At 40.6% G+C, this 19,913-nt stretch overlaps 1 protein-coding gene across 1 annotated transcript in view; it reads right to left on the bottom strand.

Annotated features, from left to right (window-relative positions):
- Window positions 1-13,388: 13,388 nt before the first annotated feature.
- Window positions 13,389-19,913, bottom strand: part of GABRR1 (gamma-aminobutyric acid type A receptor subunit rho1) — a 32,063-nt gene continuing 25,538 nt past the window's right edge. Inside the window, exons 7-9 of the mRNA XM_007466251.1 lie at window positions 18,079-18,231; window positions 15,288-15,481; window positions 13,389-14,108 (exon numbers count right to left, since the gene is read on the bottom strand). Of these exons, the coding sequence (XP_007466313.1) occupies window positions 13,815-14,108; window positions 15,288-15,481; window positions 18,079-18,231 (641 nt within the window). The 3' untranslated portion in view covers window positions 13,389-13,814. The remainder of the gene's footprint in view (window positions 14,109-15,287; window positions 15,482-18,078; window positions 18,232-19,913) is intronic.

The raw sequence follows: 19,913 nt of genomic DNA on the forward strand, positions 1-19,913 counted from the left end.
GGTGGACCTGCTTGAGGTATCTTTGTTTTTATGGAAAATGCTTTTATTACATGCCTTTTTTTTTTTTTTTTTTTTAACTTTCACTGTTCACAGGCTGAACAGAAGGCCTTTTCCTCAAATAGCAACTTTTGGCTATCTTTGTTAAATTAATAGACTTTAAAGGTATAATTCAAATTAATGGTTTAAATTTAATTACAGATTGAAAATGTTTTCTCTTTTGTGACTTAATTTTAAACGCAGGCCTGACTGAATATGGGACCTGTATAAAACAATTATACTGAACAATTATATTAGACTGAGTATAGCTAATATTTAGCTTGCCTCTTAAAATTCTCAGACTGCTATTCAGTTTTAAAAACTACCCGTAGTTTATGAACTACTCAGGAAAATTTTCCCTTTTAATTGCTTCTTCGTGTAGTACTCATAAGGGCTGGGGCATTTAGGATAAACTAGAACATTTTCATGTGTTTATGAATACTTGTATAAACTGAAAGTGTTTGGATTTCCCACAATCCTCCAAAGGACTGTTTATTTATTGATGAGTTATGCTGATACTTTTGCTGTTATAATTTCAGCAATGGAGTTCAGTGAACATTTGTCGAGGAGAGCCTACTTCTAAGCACTGGGGTAAAACAAAGAGTGAGATATGGTCCGTGCCCCAAAAAAACTTGTGGTTGGTGGTAAGTTCTCATAAGATTTGCTTCATCTGAGCACACTGGGATTGAGGGAACATCTGAAGGCTGCTGTCTTGGAAACTTTTGAGGAAGTGTTTCTAAAACACTTAAAAATACCTGAGTCATGTCAGTCTGTTTGAATAGAAGAAATCGATATGAAAAGTCTTTTCTTAAAAAATGATTGTCTTATTTTATAGTATATTCTTTTTAAAAAAACATTTCTGATAGCTGTGTTTTATATAGTTCTTTTTATCTGAAGCATCTCTGGTCTTCTGGAAACTGTCCTACATAGTGCTAACCTTCAAACTATCAAAGTAAATTTTAATTGTAAAATAAATTAATTGTCTTTGTGCCAGCTAGCAACTCTTTGTAAGGTATGAAAAATTACATCTTTACATTTTTTTTACATACTTCAAGCATTTTACAAACCAGTTAAATAGATGAGGATAGTGCATTTTGACATGTATAAAATAATTTTTTCAAGTAAGCAATCAGTCTCTACTACCATCAGATCATAGTCATTTTTAAAATATTTTAATACATACATATTAAAGTATGTATAAAAAATATAAAATGTTAATAAATATGTTTATCAAATAGCAATGGTCTTGGGGTTTTTTCCAACATAATTAAGGAGTTTTAAAAATATATGAAGATAAAGCACAGTTACCCAACTACAATGTGATATATTATATTCTCTTATGCATCAGTATTACAGATGTTGATTTGCTTTTAAACTTTAAACGTCATATTATTTATATAAGAATTTAAGTGAAATCAAGAAAACACTCCCATTTACCATTGCAACAAAAAGAATTAAATATCTAGGAATAAACCTACCTAAGGAGACAAAAGACCTGTATGCAGAAAATTATGACACTGATGAAAGAAATTAAAGATGATACAAACAGATGGAGAGATATACCATGTTCTTGGGTTGGAAGAATCAACATTGTGAAAATGACTCTACTTCCCAAAGCAATCTATAGATTCAATGCAATCCCTATCAAACTACCACTGGCATTTTTCACAGAACTAGAACAAAAAATTTCACAATTTGTATGGAAACACAAAAGACCCCGAATAGCCAAAGCAATCTTGAGAACAAAAAATGGAGCTGGAGGAATCAGGCTGCCTGACTTCAGACTATACTACAAAGCTACAGTAATCAAGACAGTATGGTACTGGCACAAAAACAGAAAGATAGATCAATGGAATAGGATAGAAAGCCCAGAGATAAACCCATGCACATATGGTCACCTTATCTTTGATAAAGGTGGCAGGAATATACAGTGGAGAAAGGACAGCCTCTTCAATAAGTGGTGCTGGGAAAATTGGACAGGTACATGTAAAAGTATGAGATTAGATCACTCCCTAACACCATACACAAAAATAAGCTCAAAATGGATTAAAGACCTAAATGTAAGGCCAGAAACTATCAAACTCTTAGAGGAAAACATAGGCAGAACACTCTATGACATAAATCACAGCAAGATCCTTCTTGACCCATCTCCTAGAGTAATGGAGATAAAAACAAAAATAAACAAATGGGACCTAATGAAACTTCAAAGCTTTTGCACAGCAAAGGAAACCATAAACAAGACCAAAAGACAGCCCTCAGAATGGGAGAAAATATTTGCAAATGAATCAACTGACAAAGGATTAATCTCTAAAATTTACAGGCAGCTCATGCAGCTCAATAACAAAAAAATAAACAACCCAATCCAAAAATGGGCAGAAGACCTAAATAGACATTTCTCCAAAGAAGATATACAGACTGCCAACAAACACATGAAAGAATGCTCAACATCATTAATCATTAGAGAAATGCAAATCAAAACTACAATGAGATATCATCTCACACCAGTCAGAATGGCCATCATCAAAAAATCTAGAAACAATAAATGCTGGAGAGGGTGTGGAGAAAAGGGAACACTCTTGCACTGCTGGTGGGAATGTGAATTGGTTCAGCCACTATGGAGAACAGTATGGAGGTTCCTTAAAAAACTACAAATAGAACTACCATATGACCCAGCAATCCCACTACTAGGTATATACCCTGAGGAAACCAGAATTCAGAAAGAGTCATGTACCAAAATGTTCATTGCAGCTTTATTTACAATAGCCCGGAGATGGAAACAACCTAGGTGCCCATCGTCGGATGAATGGATAAAGAAGATGTGGCACATGTGTACAATGGAGTATTGCTCAGCCATAAAAAGCAACGAAATTGAGCTATTTGTAGTGAGGTGGATGGATCTAGAGTCTGTCGTGCAGAGTGAAGTGAGTCAGAAAGGACAGGTGCCATATGCTAACACATATGTATGGAATTTAAGAAAGAAAAGATGTTATGAAGAACCTAGGGGTAGGACAGGAATAAAGACACAGACCTACTGGAGAACAGACTTGAGGATATGGGGAGGGGGAAGGGTGAGGTGTGATAGGGCGAGAGAGAGACATGGACATATATATACTAACAAACGTAAGGTAGACGGCCAGTGGGAAGCAGCCGCATGGCACAGGGATACCGGATCGGTTCTTTGTGGCTGCCTGGAGGGGTGGGATAGGGAGGGGGGGAGGGAGGGAGACAAAGAGGGAAGAGAGATGGGAACATATGTATATGTATAACTGATTCACTCTGTTATAAAGCAGAAAAATTAAAAAAAAAAAAGAATTTTAAAAGAACAATTAAGTTCTTTTGTTTAAAAATAAATGTTTTACTAGTCTCAGATGCTGAAAAATGCCCATGCAAATTTTACATGGTAAGAGGTAGGTACATAATTACAGTATTGAATTTTCTTAAAAATTATTTTTCAACTTCAATACAAAGTAATTTTATGTAATAACTCAAATGCAGTAGAGCAGGTTTTTAGATTCTTAACAATGGCTAAAGAATAAGTGCCTCACGTAAGAAAAATTACAGGTGTCTGTGTTTTTTGGTTGAAACTTGCTTTCAAAATAGAGTCCAAGTCTGTTCTTTTTTGCCAGTGATTAAAAGGTAAGATTAGCTTTGGTTGGTTCAGTGGATGAAAGCGTCCGATCACCTTAAAATATAAACCTCAGAAATACAAAATACGAAAGAATATCAGGTCAAGGTCTTAAATAGACAAGAATCTCGTTTAGGTCAAAGACTAGGTAGACATTGGCCCGCTGGGTAAACAATAAATTGCATTTGAGAGAGTTTGAACTTTTATCTATTTGTTGTGTCACTAATGCCTGACAATATTTTGTTTGGCTCAAGAGAATGGAAAGCAGTTCAAAAACTTCATGTTTTCCCACTTGAGTTTAATTTATTCAAGGAATATCAAACCTTCTAGGTCCAAGCATTGTTACTGCCTGTAAATGATACGGATTCAGGATTCACGACCACTTCATGCCTTGTCATCTGATCTGACTCATTCCCTGCAGGAGGACCATGTGTTGTGTATGAGGACCTTAAAGAGTTTGATGTGAACCTAAGTACCCCTTGATTGTGAGTAAAGAGTTCAAGTTTGCTTATAGCTTGATAGAGGGGTAGGATGCCACCTTTGAAGAAGTAAACTTAGATGCAGTTGAAGCCTAAAGTTTTAAACTATTGTCCAAGCCCCATTAATCTCTGAAAGTGGTGATGGGTACTAAGTTTATCGTTCAGCCTAATGTTTCTTTAGAGATGGAGCGGTTACCCATAGCAGCTGTTTGGTATACCTCCCATTGTCTTTATTTTTATTTTTTTATAAATTTATTTATTTTGGCTGCATTGGGTCTTTGTTGCTGCGCATGGGCTTTCTCTGGTTGTGGCGAGCAGGGGCTACTCTTCGTTGTGGTTCACCGGCTTCTTGTTGCAGTGGCTTCTCTTGTTGTGGAGCATGGGCTCTAGGCGCACAGGCTTCAGTAGTTGCAGCATGTGGGCTCAGTAGTTGGGGCTCGCGGGCTCTAGAGTGCAGGCTCAGTAGTTGTGGTGCATGGGTTTGGTTGCTCCATGGCATGTGGGATCCTCCCAGACCAGGGCTTGAACCCGTGTCCCCTGTGTTGGCAGGCGGATTCTTAACCACTGCGCCACCAGGGAAGTCCTCCCATTGTCTTTAGAAAGCTTTTAGCTTCTGCCCATTTATCCCAAGTCACAAAACCGACTTAGGTGGGTTGTGTGTTAAGAGAAGCTTCCTTGTAAAAAAATATGTATATAAGAAGAGTTTGTGATAGAAAATCCCAGCCAGAAAGAGATTGCAACCATGGTTATTTTGGACTTTTATCTCTCCAATAGATAAAGTAGGTGTCTCCAATCAGGTTTTAGGCCATGTTCCCCAGCTTCTGATGTTGCTATTACCCCACCCACTCTCTGCCACTTTTTAAGTTCTGGCCTAAATATTTATTCCATTGATCCAAGGTTGGACAAAAATGAATTTAGAAAATCAAGGGGAAAAAGCACAAAGGCTTAGAAATTAACACACAAAGCACAAATTTCTTACTCTAAGATGATAACAGATAATTTGACTAATAAAACTTGTTTTCTGTCCTCACTCCAATGTCTTAACCACATTTATTACCTATTAATATACGGCCTGATCTATCCATTCCCACTGCCAAAGAAATATATTTTCTGCATATTCAGAAGCATGTTCTTCATGTTGAACCAGTTGTTGATGTTTTGGTTATTTGGGGGGTTTATTTGTTTTTAACAGTGTGAAGGATCCTCATTCTGGCCTCATTTGCAGACAGCCATCATTGAGCTCAGGGTAGTTTGAGTAGAAAAAAAATCTAATTCCAGCTCTGGTTACTAATTCTTTTCACATCTCCTGAAGGGCCAGCTCACCCTCTTTCAGCTCTCTAGAAGGCCTGTACAAACTGAAATGGAATTCTGATAAGGGTGGAGAGACCCTTGAATTAGCTCTCCTGGAAATTTAGAATTGAAGTGAGGCCATTTAGATGATGATGAGCCCTGGAATTTTAAGGTCAACAAATCTGAATGTCATGTGTGAGCAGAGGACATTCTTCATAGCAAATAAAGCAATCAACCAGAAAAATGTAAAGGTAACTGCCTAGAAAGAGAAGCTGTCTAAAATCTTTGCAGTTCTCATCAGGCACAGCTCTGCCTCTCTCTATTTACTTCATGTCTGTGCAATTCCTGTGTTCTTCTTAAGCTAGTTTGAGTGGGTTACTATTCCACAGAATCAGATGCCACTAAGGTATAGTTTAATACCTTTTGTGATTTTTAAAGTCTTAAAAAGCTAAGGACCTGAAACTATACTACACACAGTTTGTTGAACATAACAGAGTATTGGTCTCAAATCAGCATCCATTCTGTACATTCATTGTTAATGTGAGGAAGTAGTCTAGAGTGTGACAAGAATATATGCTTAAGAATATTCATCACAGTATTACTTTTTATCCCATATTAAAGAAAAGATTGCCTTGTACATCCATAGTATGGAGTGATTTTATTGGCTGCAAAATACAGGGAGTTTTTAGTAGGAAAAATGGTCATACTGTGTCATGGAAAAGAACCTATATCAATTTGTATCTAAAATATGATGGCAACTATATAAAACTATATAGAAAAAACGATGAGAATACTTGCCCATGGCTGATAGGATTATGAATGGGTTTTTTTCTGCTTTTTATAACTTGAACTTTACAAATTACCCCTGCCCCACCAAAATAAAGGTGGAAAAGAAAGGAAATACACCTCCCAAATCTGTACTTAAATTTCTGGTAACTCAGATTCATACTCCCTTAGAATTAAAAAAATTTTTAAACTCAATTGAGCTTTGTGGTAGAGGAATATTTTTTAAATATTCCTGGAAAAACATTTCTTCCTATTTTGTAGAGGCATTTGTGTGTGTTTTTTTTTTAACATCTTTATTGGGGTATAATTGCTTTACAATGGTGTGTTAGTTTCTGCTTTATAACAGAGTGAATCAGTTATACATATACATATGTTCCCATCTCTCTTCCCTCTTTGTCTCCCTCCCTCCCACCCTCCCTATCCCACCCCTCCAGGCAGCCACAAAGAACCGATCCGGTATCCCTGTGCCATGCGGCTGCTTCCCACTGGCTATCTACCTTACGTTTGTTAGTATATATATGTCCATGTCTCTCTCTCGCCCTATCACACCTCACCCTTCCCCCTCCCCATATCCTCAAGTCTGTTCTCCAGTAGGTCTGTGTCTTTATTCCTGTTTTACCCCTAGGTTCTTCATAACATTTTTTTTTCTTAAATTCCATATATATGTGTTAGCGTACGGTATTTGTCCTTCTCTTTCTGACTTACTTCACTCTGCATTTGTGTTTCTTTAATCTGGGTTTGGTGCTTGAGGGCTGTAGACTTTAGGAGGGTTCTTTACCAACCTGAATGAGATCAACAAATCAGCTACAGCTCTGAACACAGTGCTTATCACATATAGTAAGCACACAATATTGAGTTGATTAATGTATAAAATGCAGCTCTCATATCAGTTTTTGTGAATGATACTCAAAGGCATATGGTTAGGCAAACCTAGTTCAGTGCTTTGCTCACTTGAATGCATATAAGACTCGCCTAGGGAACTTGTTAAAATAAAAGTTCTAACTGGGTGTGGGGTGGAGCTTGAGATTCTGCTTTCCTAACACGTTCCTAGGTAATGCCAGCACTGTTCTGGGAATTGCATTTGTCCCAATTAAAAATAGGTGCAGTGATTACCCCAAGATGGAACTCCAACTTGAGGAATTCCATGGTAATTAAATCGTATTATGGAACAGTATTACAAAATGGGAAAATAGTTGTAATACTGTAGCTTAAATCCTTGGATTTTAGCTACCAGATATATTGGAGTACAGTCATGCCGTATTTCATAACTAAATACCATTGTGCAAAGATTGTTAACTATTTGTAACAGCAAAGCCAGTAACTATGTTAACTAAGTTCATATTAAGTTGTAGTCATGGTATATTTGGGAACAGCCAGAACATTAAAATTGATTTTTAAATAAGGATAGTTATATTCAGATGCACAACATGAGAAAACGGTGCCAATTTGGGGTAAAGACTGAGAAATTTTCAGATTATCATTTTCAGATAATTTTTTAAGTTATCATTTTTTCATACTTGAACTATTTTTCTGGGTGTATCATTAAGTTGGGCAATACTAAAGTTGGTTGCTTTCCAATAGCTCTAAGAGAAAGAAACCTACTGGAAAATTACAAGTGGATCCTGTTAAAACACGCCTGAGTGAGATTTAAAACTTGGCCTTTGCTCAAAGGAAATCTTGCTGTAGTAGCCAGGAAATTTTCCTAAAGCAACTTCCGTGACTCTTTATTTAATCCTTATCAAACAATTACGTTGACCTCTGCAAAAATTTCTTTTTCCTTGGAGCCCATCATTTTTAGGGACAACGTTCTGGAATTACATTTATCTAGGTTCTACATTGAAACAACAACAAAAATTTCACATTTTATTTGTTGCCAACACCAGTTTTCTTGCTCCAATGGCTTTTCCCCAGCCACTGGGGAATCACAAAGTTTATAAATTGGAGAATCAAAGTTTAGGTAAGTAAGGAGGGTTCAGTCTACAAAAGCCAAAGTTACTGTTCAATTGGTCAGACTAGTCAAACTGTCGGACATTGTACAGACCCAAAAGGCATTGAATTTTATCTCGCAGTCACTAGGGTTGTGTTTAACTCTCACTTGGGGACTTCCCTGGTGGTGCAGTGGTTAAGAATCTGCCTGCCAATGCGGGGGACACGGGTTCAAGCCCTGGTCCGGGAAGGTCCCACATGCCGTGGAGCAACTAAGCCCATGCACTATAACTACTGAGCCTGCACTCTAGAGCCTGTGCGCCACAACTACCGAGCCCATGCGTCGCAACTACTGAAACCCACGCACCCTGGGGCCCACATGCTGCAACTACTGAGCCTACCTGCTGCAGCTACTGAAGCCCCAGCACCTAGAGCCCGTGCTCTGCCACAAGAGAATCCACCATAATGAGAAGCCTGCGCACCGCAATGAAGAGTAGCCCCTGCTCACCGCAGCTAGAGAAAGCCCTCATGCAGCAGCAAAGACCCAATGCAGCCAAAAATAAATAAGTAAATAAATAAATTTATTTTTTAAAAAAAAGAGCTACTTGAAACCCACTAAACTCACCAGTAGGTAAATTGTTTTTGAAGTAAACAGAGTTTATAAAATACTCTGATCTCAAGAAAAATCAAAGATGTCTCCTTCCACACAAAGGAACTAATACTAAAACTGATTGAAAGAAAATAGATTAAATTCAGGGGCTTCCCTGGTGGCGCAGTGGTTGGGAGTCCTCCTGCCAATGCAGGGGATGTGGTTTGAGCCCTGGTCCGGGAGGATCCCACATGCTGCAGAGCAACCGGGCTGGTGCACCACAACTGCTGAGCCTGTGCTCTGGGGCCCGCGAGCCACAACTACTGAGGCCTGTGCACCTAGAGCCCGTGCTCTGCAACGGGAGAGGCCACCGCAATGAGAAGCTCGCACACCGCAATGAGGAGTGGCCCCCGCTCGCCGCAACTAGAGAAAGCCCACGCGCAGCAATGAAGACCCAATGCAGCCAAAAATAAAGTAAAATTAAAAAAAAAAATTAAATTCAGAATATGAAATTGAAAAGTTAAAGCATCCCATTATTTTGAGAATTGTGATAATACTGAACTTAACTAAATGGTGTTATTCTCACGTTATTGGTGTGCTCACTGGATAATGTGCTTTCTTATTACTGCAGATATGGGAATTTCCCATACACAAACTCAGTTGTAACACGGTTGTTCTTAATAACATCAAAATGAAATTGTTCTTTCTCTACATACTTTATTATGATCATTGTGACTCACATCCACACGTGGTTTTGAGCACCATGGTCAAACCCACAAGTCGGTGTTCCTAAAGGGTGGAATGCAGGCTCAGACCTGGGATTGTGAGGAATTCTCCACTGGATTGGAAATATAAAATAATTAACAAACTGGTCCTTCACCACAGATGGTTTGAGAAGCACTGGTCTTGAACATTGCGTGCTACATAGTAGGTGCTCAGAATTACTTGCTGAATGAATGAATAAATAAAAAGGTGCCACTGGTAAAAGAAAAAAAAAATTTCCTCATACTAATGTTTTTGTTGTTGTTGTTTTAAAAAGGGCTTCAAATGCTTGGCTTTTTATTTATTTATTTATTTATATACGGCTGTGTTGGGTCTTCATTTGTGTGTGAGGGCTTTCTCTAGTTGTGGCGAGCGGGGGCCACTCTTCATCGTGGTGCGCGGGCCTCTCACTATCACGGCCTCTCTTGTTGCGGAGCACAGGCTCCAGACGCACAGCCTCAGTAGTTGTGGCTCACGGGCCTAGTTGCTCCGCGGCATGTGGGCTTCTCCCAGACCAGGGCTCGAACCCGTGTCCCCTGCCTTAGCAGGCAGGTTCTCAACCACTGCGCCACCAGGGAAGCCCCCTCATACTGTTTATGTATTGTGCGTGACAGTTTGTTTACTTGTTCAGTATTCATCCATTATCTGTAATAAAGTGAATAAGAACTGGGTTAGGAGTCTTCTACCTGTTAGCCATGTTATCAATACATGCCAGTCAGTCTTTCTCTGCCTTTAAAATTTCCTCATTCAGCTTCAAATGAAACAGTGAATGTGAAAGTACTTTTTCCTTTTTTAATAAAACTGGGTTTTACAATGTGAGGTTTCATTGTTATTAACAAACCTTTTTTTTCTTTAAGTATAAGTTTCAGGTGTACAGCATTATAATTCAACAGCAGTATACATTGTAAAGTGATCACCGCCACAAGTCTAGTTACCATCCATCACCATATGGTTGAGCCCCTTCACCCATTTCTCCCACCTTCCCAACCCCTTCCCCTCTGGTAACCACTAATCTGATCTCTGTATCTATCAGTTTGGTTCTGTTTTATTTTGCTTGTTCATTTTTTGTGTGTTTTTGTCTTATTTTTATATTCCACATATATGTGAGATCATATGGTATTTGTCTTTCCCTGTCTGACTTATTTTGCTTAGCATAATTCCCTCTAGGCCCACCCATGTTGTTGCAAATGGCAAGACTTCGTTATTTTTTATGGCTGAGTAGTATTCCATTGTGTAATACATATACCACATCTGTATCCATTCGTCTGTCAATGGACACTTAGGTTGTTTCCATTTTTTATTCTCTCTAAAACCTAGCATCACTATACTTCTCTATGAAATATGAATTATGAAAAAACTAAAGAATATTGGTTAGGAACATAAAACACAGGAAGAGAATATTGCCATGAAATAAAAGCTGGTCTGACTAGCCCCAGTGCTCTCTTGGCTAACACTCTGCACATCTTTGTGATGTCCACATTGTATCACAACAATAATAAGAAACCCTCAGACTCCTGGAGTGCCTTTTGAACTATCCAACAGAGAATAAATTATTTTTGATATAGTTTTAGTCAAGTGTATTTTACAGTATTTTAACTCTTTAAAAATTAATTATTCAATGTGGCCATATGGTACCTGCATATTAACCAGACAATATTATTAACCAAATCTTCCTACTCTCCAGTCATGCCAGCAAAAGTTTATTAAGTACTATAGATGCCCACATATAAGGCAAGGTTTTCTCCAAAATTATCAGAAAAGAGAGTTGCTTTGTATTTGGGTCTTTACAAAGTCGAATTACAGAGTTCTCTCTCAGTTACATAGCTTTGAGAGCAAAGTACTGTCTTGGGAAAACATTACCATGGAAATCACCTCAGTCGATGTTACTTTTAAATGCTTGTAGAGGTCACCTGAGAGAATTGCTAGAAAAGATAGCAAAGAACATGAATTTAATAACTTATTCTTCATAATCACTAGTATAGATATCAATGTAAACAAGCCTTTTAAAGATAAGTTTAGGGACTTCCCTGGTGGCGCAGTGGTTGCGAGTCCGCCTGCCGATGCAGGGGACACGGGTTCGTGCCCCGGTCCGGGAGGATCCCACATGCCGCGGAGCGGCTGGGCCCGTGAGCCATGGCCGCTGAGCCTGCGCGTCGGAGCCTGTGCTCCGCAACGGGAGGGGCCACAACAGTGAGAGGCCTGCGTACCCCAAAAAAAAGGGAAAAAAAAGTTTAAAAAACAATACTGTATGTGATTATGTTGCAAAGATCAAGAGTAAATACCTATAAGATGCACTAGATATTACTATTATGCAGCTGAATAATTCCCATGGGCATCTGTTATGGGCTGAATTGTGTCCTCCCCAAATTCGTATGTTGAAGCCCTCAACCCCCAGTGCAACTTATTTAAAGATAGGGCCTTTAAAGAGGTAATTTAGGTTAAATGAGATCATGAGGGCTGGGCTCTAATCCAGCATGACTACTGTCCCTAAAAGAAAAGGAAGCGACACCAGGGATGCATGTATTCAGAGAAAAAAGCCACGTGAAGACACAGCAAGAGGTGGCCGTCTGCCAGCCAAGGTAAGAGGCCTCAGGAAAAACCAAACCTGCTGACATCTTGATCTCGGACTTCCAGCCTCCAGAACTGAAAGAAGATAAATTTCTGTTGTTTAAGCCACCCAGTCAACGGTACTTTGCTCTGGCGCCCTGAGCAGACTAATACAGCATCCTATATGTTGATTCAAATGGTGGAGTTTCCCAAATGGGGTAGATGGAAGTTCAGATTACGTGCCCCAGAAACCTGCCAGATGGTTTAAAGTGGCCTTGCTCATGAGGACAAAGCAAGTGGCAAAGATGTTTGTGAAGTTTGATTGAAATTGTTTCATAAAATAAGCATGAAAAAGGTAATGTTCTAAAAATATTTTTTAATATTAAAAGTTGACGTTCAACTATTTCATCTATATTCCTTTACGTTTTTCTACTAGAGTTTGCTAAAAAATCTTTTTTTTTTTTTTTTTTTTTTGATGAGCTTTTATTGGAAGAAATGGGAGATAGCCTTGTAATTAGGCTTTCTGCAAATTTGGGTCTTTTTAAAGATTAAAGTATAGCCCTCATTAAGAAATAACGTGATATTATTTAGTATAGGGATCAAATTAACTTTGGAATAAAAATGGCATTACTGTGTACAGAATTTAGTTGAGTTTCAAACAAATGCTGTTGGGATAAGTTTGGTAGGGGTTGATCCTGTAGGTATATGGTATGAATAGCTATTTGTTTTTTAAATAATAGAACACTCTCCTTTATCCCATGCTCTTACATCAGTGGCCATTGTTTTCTGGTTCACAGAAAATGCTGGTATTCACTGAGTATAAATGGAGATGACCAGTGATGTGCTCCCATTTCTTTTTTCAAAATTCAGAAACCGTGTATTTCTCATCCTAAAGAGTTACAGGTAGTCCCAAATTATGTATTTCCTTGAAAAGTTTGTGCAGAAAAAAATCAGTCTATTCCCAAGTTCCTCAGTGAAGATATCACATTACTGACTTCACTTTGAACTTGGACATGCTCCAAGGTGGAGATCCATGAAGCAGTAACTACTAAACAGGGAACACTTACAAGTTTTCTGGGCTAGTTACCTCTGTGACAAAACTGACAAAATGCATGCATATACCGTCGTCTTCAAAGTTTCCCTACCAGGGAAATTTCCTACCCAAATCAGAAGCCATTGCACCCAATCAAAAGAGCTTTTCTGGTGAAGAGGTAAAACCTCAGGAACCACAAGAGGTAAATAAAAGGAGGAATATTATTATTGCCTTGTATTGAAATCAACATGAGGAGATGCATATAAAATAGGTAAGAGGCTATAAACTGAAGTATGAATTTTGATCAAAGTGGGGTTTAGGTGCATGTATGTTCTATGTAAATGAACTTTAGGTGCTTCCCAGTTCCACCTGGTCCAGAGAATAGAATGACGCTCACATAAGGGACATGGTTCATATGAATAAGCATTTAGTGTCTAAAAGAGGTTGAACCACCGTGTGCCCACCTCACTGGCAGCGTGCTTTTCTAGGGGATCTCAGTAACAACTATCATCAGTTGCTATGGGTGTTTATACCTGCAGCACTGAGTATAATGCTGTGTACACAATAGGTGGTCAGTAAGTGCAAATTAAACCAGTAAGTGTCTTGTCAGTAGTTTTGGAAAGATGGAGATGGGTGGGTACTGTGAACTTTCTTTTCATCATAACCTTAAATTATTTTTCATCATTCAGGTATTTCTGTAGTACATATAGAAGAATGTGAAATTTATAGAATTACAGGCATTTATGAGAAAATCGACCAGTATATTAAATTGAATAAGATGTATGCAGCTGGAAAAATGATTCTGGAGTATTTATCAATGGCATGAGTGTCAATCTTCATGCTCACGTAGCTGCTCCTCTGGCTTTTCCTCTGCGGGGAGCTCCTCTCTGAGGCCAGCGTCAGCTGCACCATCATCCTGTCTGGCTTGTCTCCGTTCTCGGGCGTGTAGTTGCCCAGGTCATTCACCTCCCCATCACTGTAGCTGCCGTCCAGCAGGACCGCGTGTGGCTGAGGCAACCCACAGGTGCAGGGAAGCTGCGGACACAGCAAACGCACGTTGGAATGTGAGCTCAGCATCCTCTCTCAGAAGCCCTTCCAAAGAAGCTGCCTAGTGGAGAGCACTGCCTTTTTCTAGTTTATATTATGGGGTTGGGGGAATAATGGTGGTTGGCACAGTAAACATTCTAAAACAGCAGGTAACCCATCAACTGTTAGGAAACATCACGTCATATCAGAGACCCAGAAGAAGGTTCATGATCAGATAACCAGCATGTTCTCTCCATGAGATCATAAACTGATATGAGCCCTGATAAAAATGTTTACAATTATTGCATGCATGTGTGTGTGTGTGTGTGTGTGTGTGTGTGTGTGTAAGAGAGAGAGAGAGAGAGAGAGAGAGCGGCGGGGTGGGGAGGGGAGGGATGGGGGAGAATTTGAAAGGTGTGGCATTGTGAGGGTAGTTCCTCCTATGTAGCTAGAGTTTTCTGGAGGAGATAACCATTGAATTGCAGACAGGAGGACGAAAGGGAAACCAGGTAGGAGGGAAGATGATCTGGGAAGTGATGGGAGATGTATGAGGTCACATGTGGAGGAAAATTTCCTAGAATGGAGGATATGTTTCCCTGGAAGCTTTTATATATATAAATATATATATATGTATAATTTATATATTATATGTATATGTATATATATAAATATATATGTATATTTATATATGTTTATTGAAGCATTTATTATAGTGGCAAAAAATGGAAACAGTATACTGCCCATTAATAGGGGAATAAATCATGTTACATCCAAGCCATTTATTATTATACCACTATTAAAAAGAATGTCTTGGAAAAAGAAATTCCTGGAAGCTTCTTTTATGATACCTCTATGTTCATAAATCATTTGTTCCACCGTGTTGAACTGCCATTTATTTTTATCACTAAACTACCAACACCACCAAGAGTAAAGGGACCACGTCTTAGTTAAACTGGCTTAGCAGCTCCTGGTATATGGTAGGTGCCAAATAAATATTTGAATGAATGAAAGAAGTAGCCCAGAGTAAATTTCACACCGTTTTTGTTTGCTCTTCACACCAACCCATGAAGTAGGTGGAGGAGGGGGTCTCATTGTCCCATTTTACATAGGAGGTTGGACCTGCCCAGGGTCCAGAGCTAGTCCAGGCGCCCATTCCAGGGCAGACACTCCAGCTCATGGTAAAGTCACCTTCTGCGGCTTCCGCTCTTTCCTCTCCTGCACGGTGGTCAGGTAGTTGACGGCCGCGTACTCCAGCACCGAGAGGAACACGAACACAAAGCTGACCCAGAGGTAGATGTCCACAGCCTTGATGTAGGACACGCGGGGCATGGAGGCGTTCACGCCCGTGATGATGGTGGACATGGTCAGCACCGTGGTGATCCCTGCAGACACAGTGAGAAAGAAGCATGGGTTTGTCTTTCACCAAACCCACTGGATGGCTTCGTGCCTCTGTTCTTTCTCCCAGCTGCTCCTCTAGCCTAGAATGTCTCCATCCCTGCCCCCTCTGTCTAGCAAACACCTGCTCACCTTTCCGGTTTTAGCTTTTATGAAGCTTCTCCTGTTTCTCCATCCCCCATGCTCACCCGCTCCCGGCTCTTTGTCCCTGCATCTTCATCACAGCCTTTGCATCACTGTTCTTCGGCAGAGAGCCCCTGACAGGTTGGCAGGGTCTTTCCATTCAATTGCTCAAAACAAAGATTGCAGGGGACTTCCCTGGTGGCCTAATGGTAAGGATTCCGGGCTATCACTGCCCTGACCCGGATTCAATCCTTGGTCAGGGAACTGAGATCCCGCAAGTCGCGGGGGCACGGCCAAAAAATAAATAAATTAAATAAAAATAAATGAATAAAAAAACAAAGATTGCATATATGAGCAGGTATGTATATTTCTTGTAACTCCTTCTCCAAAAAAGGGAAAGGTACACAAGTTTTATTTTAATCTTTGTGCCCTTGTTGCTGGTGTAGAATCTTGCAGTCCTGGGCCTATATTACCAGCTGTCAGGGCACTTTTGGCAGAGCCCCATCCCACTATGCTGCACCTGGCTGTGCATTCTGCTATGTTGACTTGAGGACTCAGTCAATTTTACCAAGAATGATGTTAACCTCATTTATGGGAAACAGATTTTTTAAACTAGAATGTTTATTTATTGAGCACAGTAACTGTTCAAGCTACAGAACAACCGTTAAAGGCCAGGGCATCTGTCAGTGGAAATTTCCCCAAGATTTCAAGTTAAGCTCAGAACATTTGCTTGGCAAACACCAAATCACAGCGGATTGGGGTCATCTTAAGGGCCAGCACCAATCCTATTTCACTAAAACCTGGTGGGTCATCTCTCCCTTGAAGCTCCTGGACGTATTAGCAATGGTGCCGTGTGCGGAGTGGGTGCAATATTTAAAGCGGGGAAGAGAGTTGATAGCAAATAGCTGTTGATGGAAGGCTTGTAGAGTAGGGATCCTCAGACTTGAGTATGTATAGGAATTACGGGGGCGGGGTAATAATAGCTAGTAGTAATAGCGGGGTAATAATAGCTAGTAATAATAGCGGGGTAATAATAGCTAGTTTGTGAGCTTTTTTAATGCGAATTAAGTGGGATAATGTATGTAAAACAGCCCAATACTTCACAATTAGTATTAGCTGTTACTATGTTACCTTATGGATTGAAAGCAGTGACAGACACCAATGATAAGGTGTTCTTATCTTTGTGAACCAAGGCAAAAGATCACGAAGACTTGATCAACAGATCAATGAGTAAGAAGAGGAAACCAGTCAAGACAGGAAAAGGTAATAGATGCGCAAGAAAGTGGAAAAATAATAATAAAAAAAGAAATTTGGACAAGCAATTTAAAAAAGCGAGACTTCCTAAAATCTGGTTAGTTTTCTGACTTTAAATTGAAGAATGTGGGACTTCCCTGGTGGCGCAGTGGTAAAGAAACCGCCTGCCAATGCAGGGGACACGGGTTCGAGCCCTGGTCCAGGAAGATCCCACATGTCGCGGAGCAACTAAGCCCATGCGCCACAACTACTGAGCCTGCGCTCTGGAGCCTGCGAGCCACAACTACTGAGCCCACGTGCCACAACTACTGAAGCCCGTGCGCCTAGAGCCCAAGCTCCGCAACAAGAGAAACCACTGCGATGGGAAGCCCGCGCACCACAACAAAGAGTAGCCCCCGCTCGCCGCAACTAGAGAAAGCTGCGCGCAGCAATGAAGACTCAATGCAGCCAAAAGAAAATAAATAAATAAAATAAAATTTTTAAAGAGATAAATTGAAGAATAATTTGCTTACAATAAAGTGCATAAATCCTAAATATTGAGCTCAATGAACTTATATATTTCTATAACTACCGTACAAATCAAAATATAAAACATTTACAGAAAAAAAAAAATTACTGGAGGAGCTTGTTCAAAATGCAAATTCCTGGTCCTCTCTCAGAGCTTCTGATCCTATACATGTAGGTGGGACCCATGATTCTTCATTTTAAACAATTTCCCCCAGAGACTGTCACAAAGATCCCTTGGGCCATCTTTGGAGAAACCCCGTTACAGAATGTGACTTTCTTAGGCAGGTGGGCAGAGAAAGCACCACAGACCAGGACCACACACCCCAGAACTCAGCTCTAACAAGATTAAAGATGAGTTGTTTACATGGGAACCTATGGGGACCTAGAAACAGCTTTGCTGCATAGATTTTTTTTGTTTTTCTTTTTTGGCCTCAATGCTTTTGGGATCTTAGTTCCCAGACCAGGGATGGAAGCCGGGCCCTCAGCCATGAAAGCACAGAGTCCTAGCCATTGGACCACCGGGGAATCCCTGCTACATAGCTTCTTAATAGTGGCATTTTACCTGTGAATGAATAACAAAAGTTTTTTCAGGTTATAATACCAACAGGGGTTCAGGGCCAATTTGGAAAGAATGGTTTTATCTGGAAGGAATTACTTGTATTTTCAGGTATCTGGAATGTGCCCTTGAGAGGTTTCTTACCTAAAGGGACTCTGGCGGGCACAGCTCTGCGGTCGATCCAGAAGGACACCCAGGACAGCATGACCATCAGGGTGGCGGGAAAGTAGGTTTGCAGCAGGAAGAAGAAGATGTGGCGACGCAGCGTGAAGTTAATGTAGAGACGGTTGTACCAGCCTGGGGGACACAGGAAGAAAAGAGAACACACAGCAGAGCCACTCAGCTCCTTCATAGGACAAACTTTTATTCAGAGAATCATAAATGCCTTAGATGCTTCCCTGGAAACTTACCCTACCTTTATAAAGGGGAAGTTAGGAAAACCATGGAACAGAGTGATTATACGATAACTCATACCGCATGGGTGAGTCCATCTCAAGGAATTTTGGCCCTCATTCTGTACGTAAAGGGAACCAGGCCATTGAAGACTCTTGTTACTCAAACTACAGCACAGGGCCCGGCAGTACCGCCATCACTTGGTTGCTTGTTGGAAATGCAGACGCTCGGGCCCCGCTCCAGATCCTACTGACTCAGAACCTCCTTTTAACACTCCTCCCCACATGATTCCTGTACACGTTAAAGCTTGAGATGTATGGATTTACAACGCCCGTTGGATTTCTTATGGAGGAAAGTATGTTTGAAGTTAAAATACCAAGCTAACTACAACAATACATTTAGGCTATGCTTTAGCTCCACCCTGTTGTTCTTTACAAGGAAAACTTACAGGGAGGAGTTGAAAGGAACAGGAGAATGGTGGAAGGAGAGGAAAAGGCAGGATAACTTTGACATGATGAGGGCTGAAAATAAAATGGGGACTTGGCAACATTAACTAGAAAACTTGGCATCCAGGACAATTTTAGTGCAACGGTTATAATTATAACAGCTCCAAAAAGTGACTGTGGAGGTGCCTACAGACTGCCTGTGTCCTTCTCAAATTAGTGTGTTGAAATCTAATCCTCTATGTGATGGTATTTGGAGGTGGGGTCTTTGGGAGGTGATTACATCATGAATAGGATTGTTGCCCTTATAACGTGTCTCGGAGAGCTCCGTCGCCTCTCCCCCCCATGTGAGGACACAGTGAGTCTCTGAACTAGGGAGTGGGCTCTCATCAGACACTGAATCTGCCGGGACCTTGATTTTGGACTTCCCAGCCTCCAGAACTGTGCGAAATAAATTTCTGTTGTTTGGAAGCTACCCAGTCTATGGTACTTTGTTATAGCAGCCTGAAATGGACTCACGCAAGGAGGAAGGTCAAAATGCTAAGAGTCAAAGGAATGGGGGATCCCCCAAAGGACCAAGACTGGTGGGTGATGTATGCAAAAGATAAGAGACGCGGGATCGCCACATGATGGAAGGGAGCAGTGCCCTCTGTTACAGATCAGAGAGACTCAAATGGTGGCACTTCTCTGGGTAGTCAACCATGCGGTTTTAGCAACAGAAACTGCATAAAGATTAGAGCAAAATCAGCCTGAAAGGTAATTGGTCGAGAAAGAGGCAAGGGTTGGACAGAGTGAAGCTCAGCTGTAACCTCAGCTGCCAAGAGGAAGACCACAGCACCTGCCCTCAGGCAACATCAGTGCGGGGGAGGGTTGGCAAGCTTGCCCAGGCCCTCGGTTCAGAAAGCAACAACACTGCCCACAGAGAATGACAAATGACCAGTAGTTCCTGCACCGTGGCTCACCAAGAGGGTCATAAGAGGGCCCGTGCAAGCAGTATGGTAGGAGGGGATTGGTTAAGAGAGAAGCACTCAAAGGGGCTGAAGCCAAGAGAACGTGAACGGAAAACAATAAACCTGAAATTGGACTATTTCTTGCCCATGGGAGAGGGCGCTCTGGGAGTTATATCAGGGTGAGATTCCTGCT

Source organism: Lipotes vexillifer, unplaced genomic scaffold, assembly GCF_000442215.2.
Source record: "Lipotes vexillifer unplaced genomic scaffold, Lipotes_vexillifer_v1.1 scaffold1242, whole genome shotgun sequence".
NCBI lineage: Eukaryota > Metazoa > Chordata > Mammalia > Artiodactyla > Lipotidae > Lipotes > Lipotes vexillifer.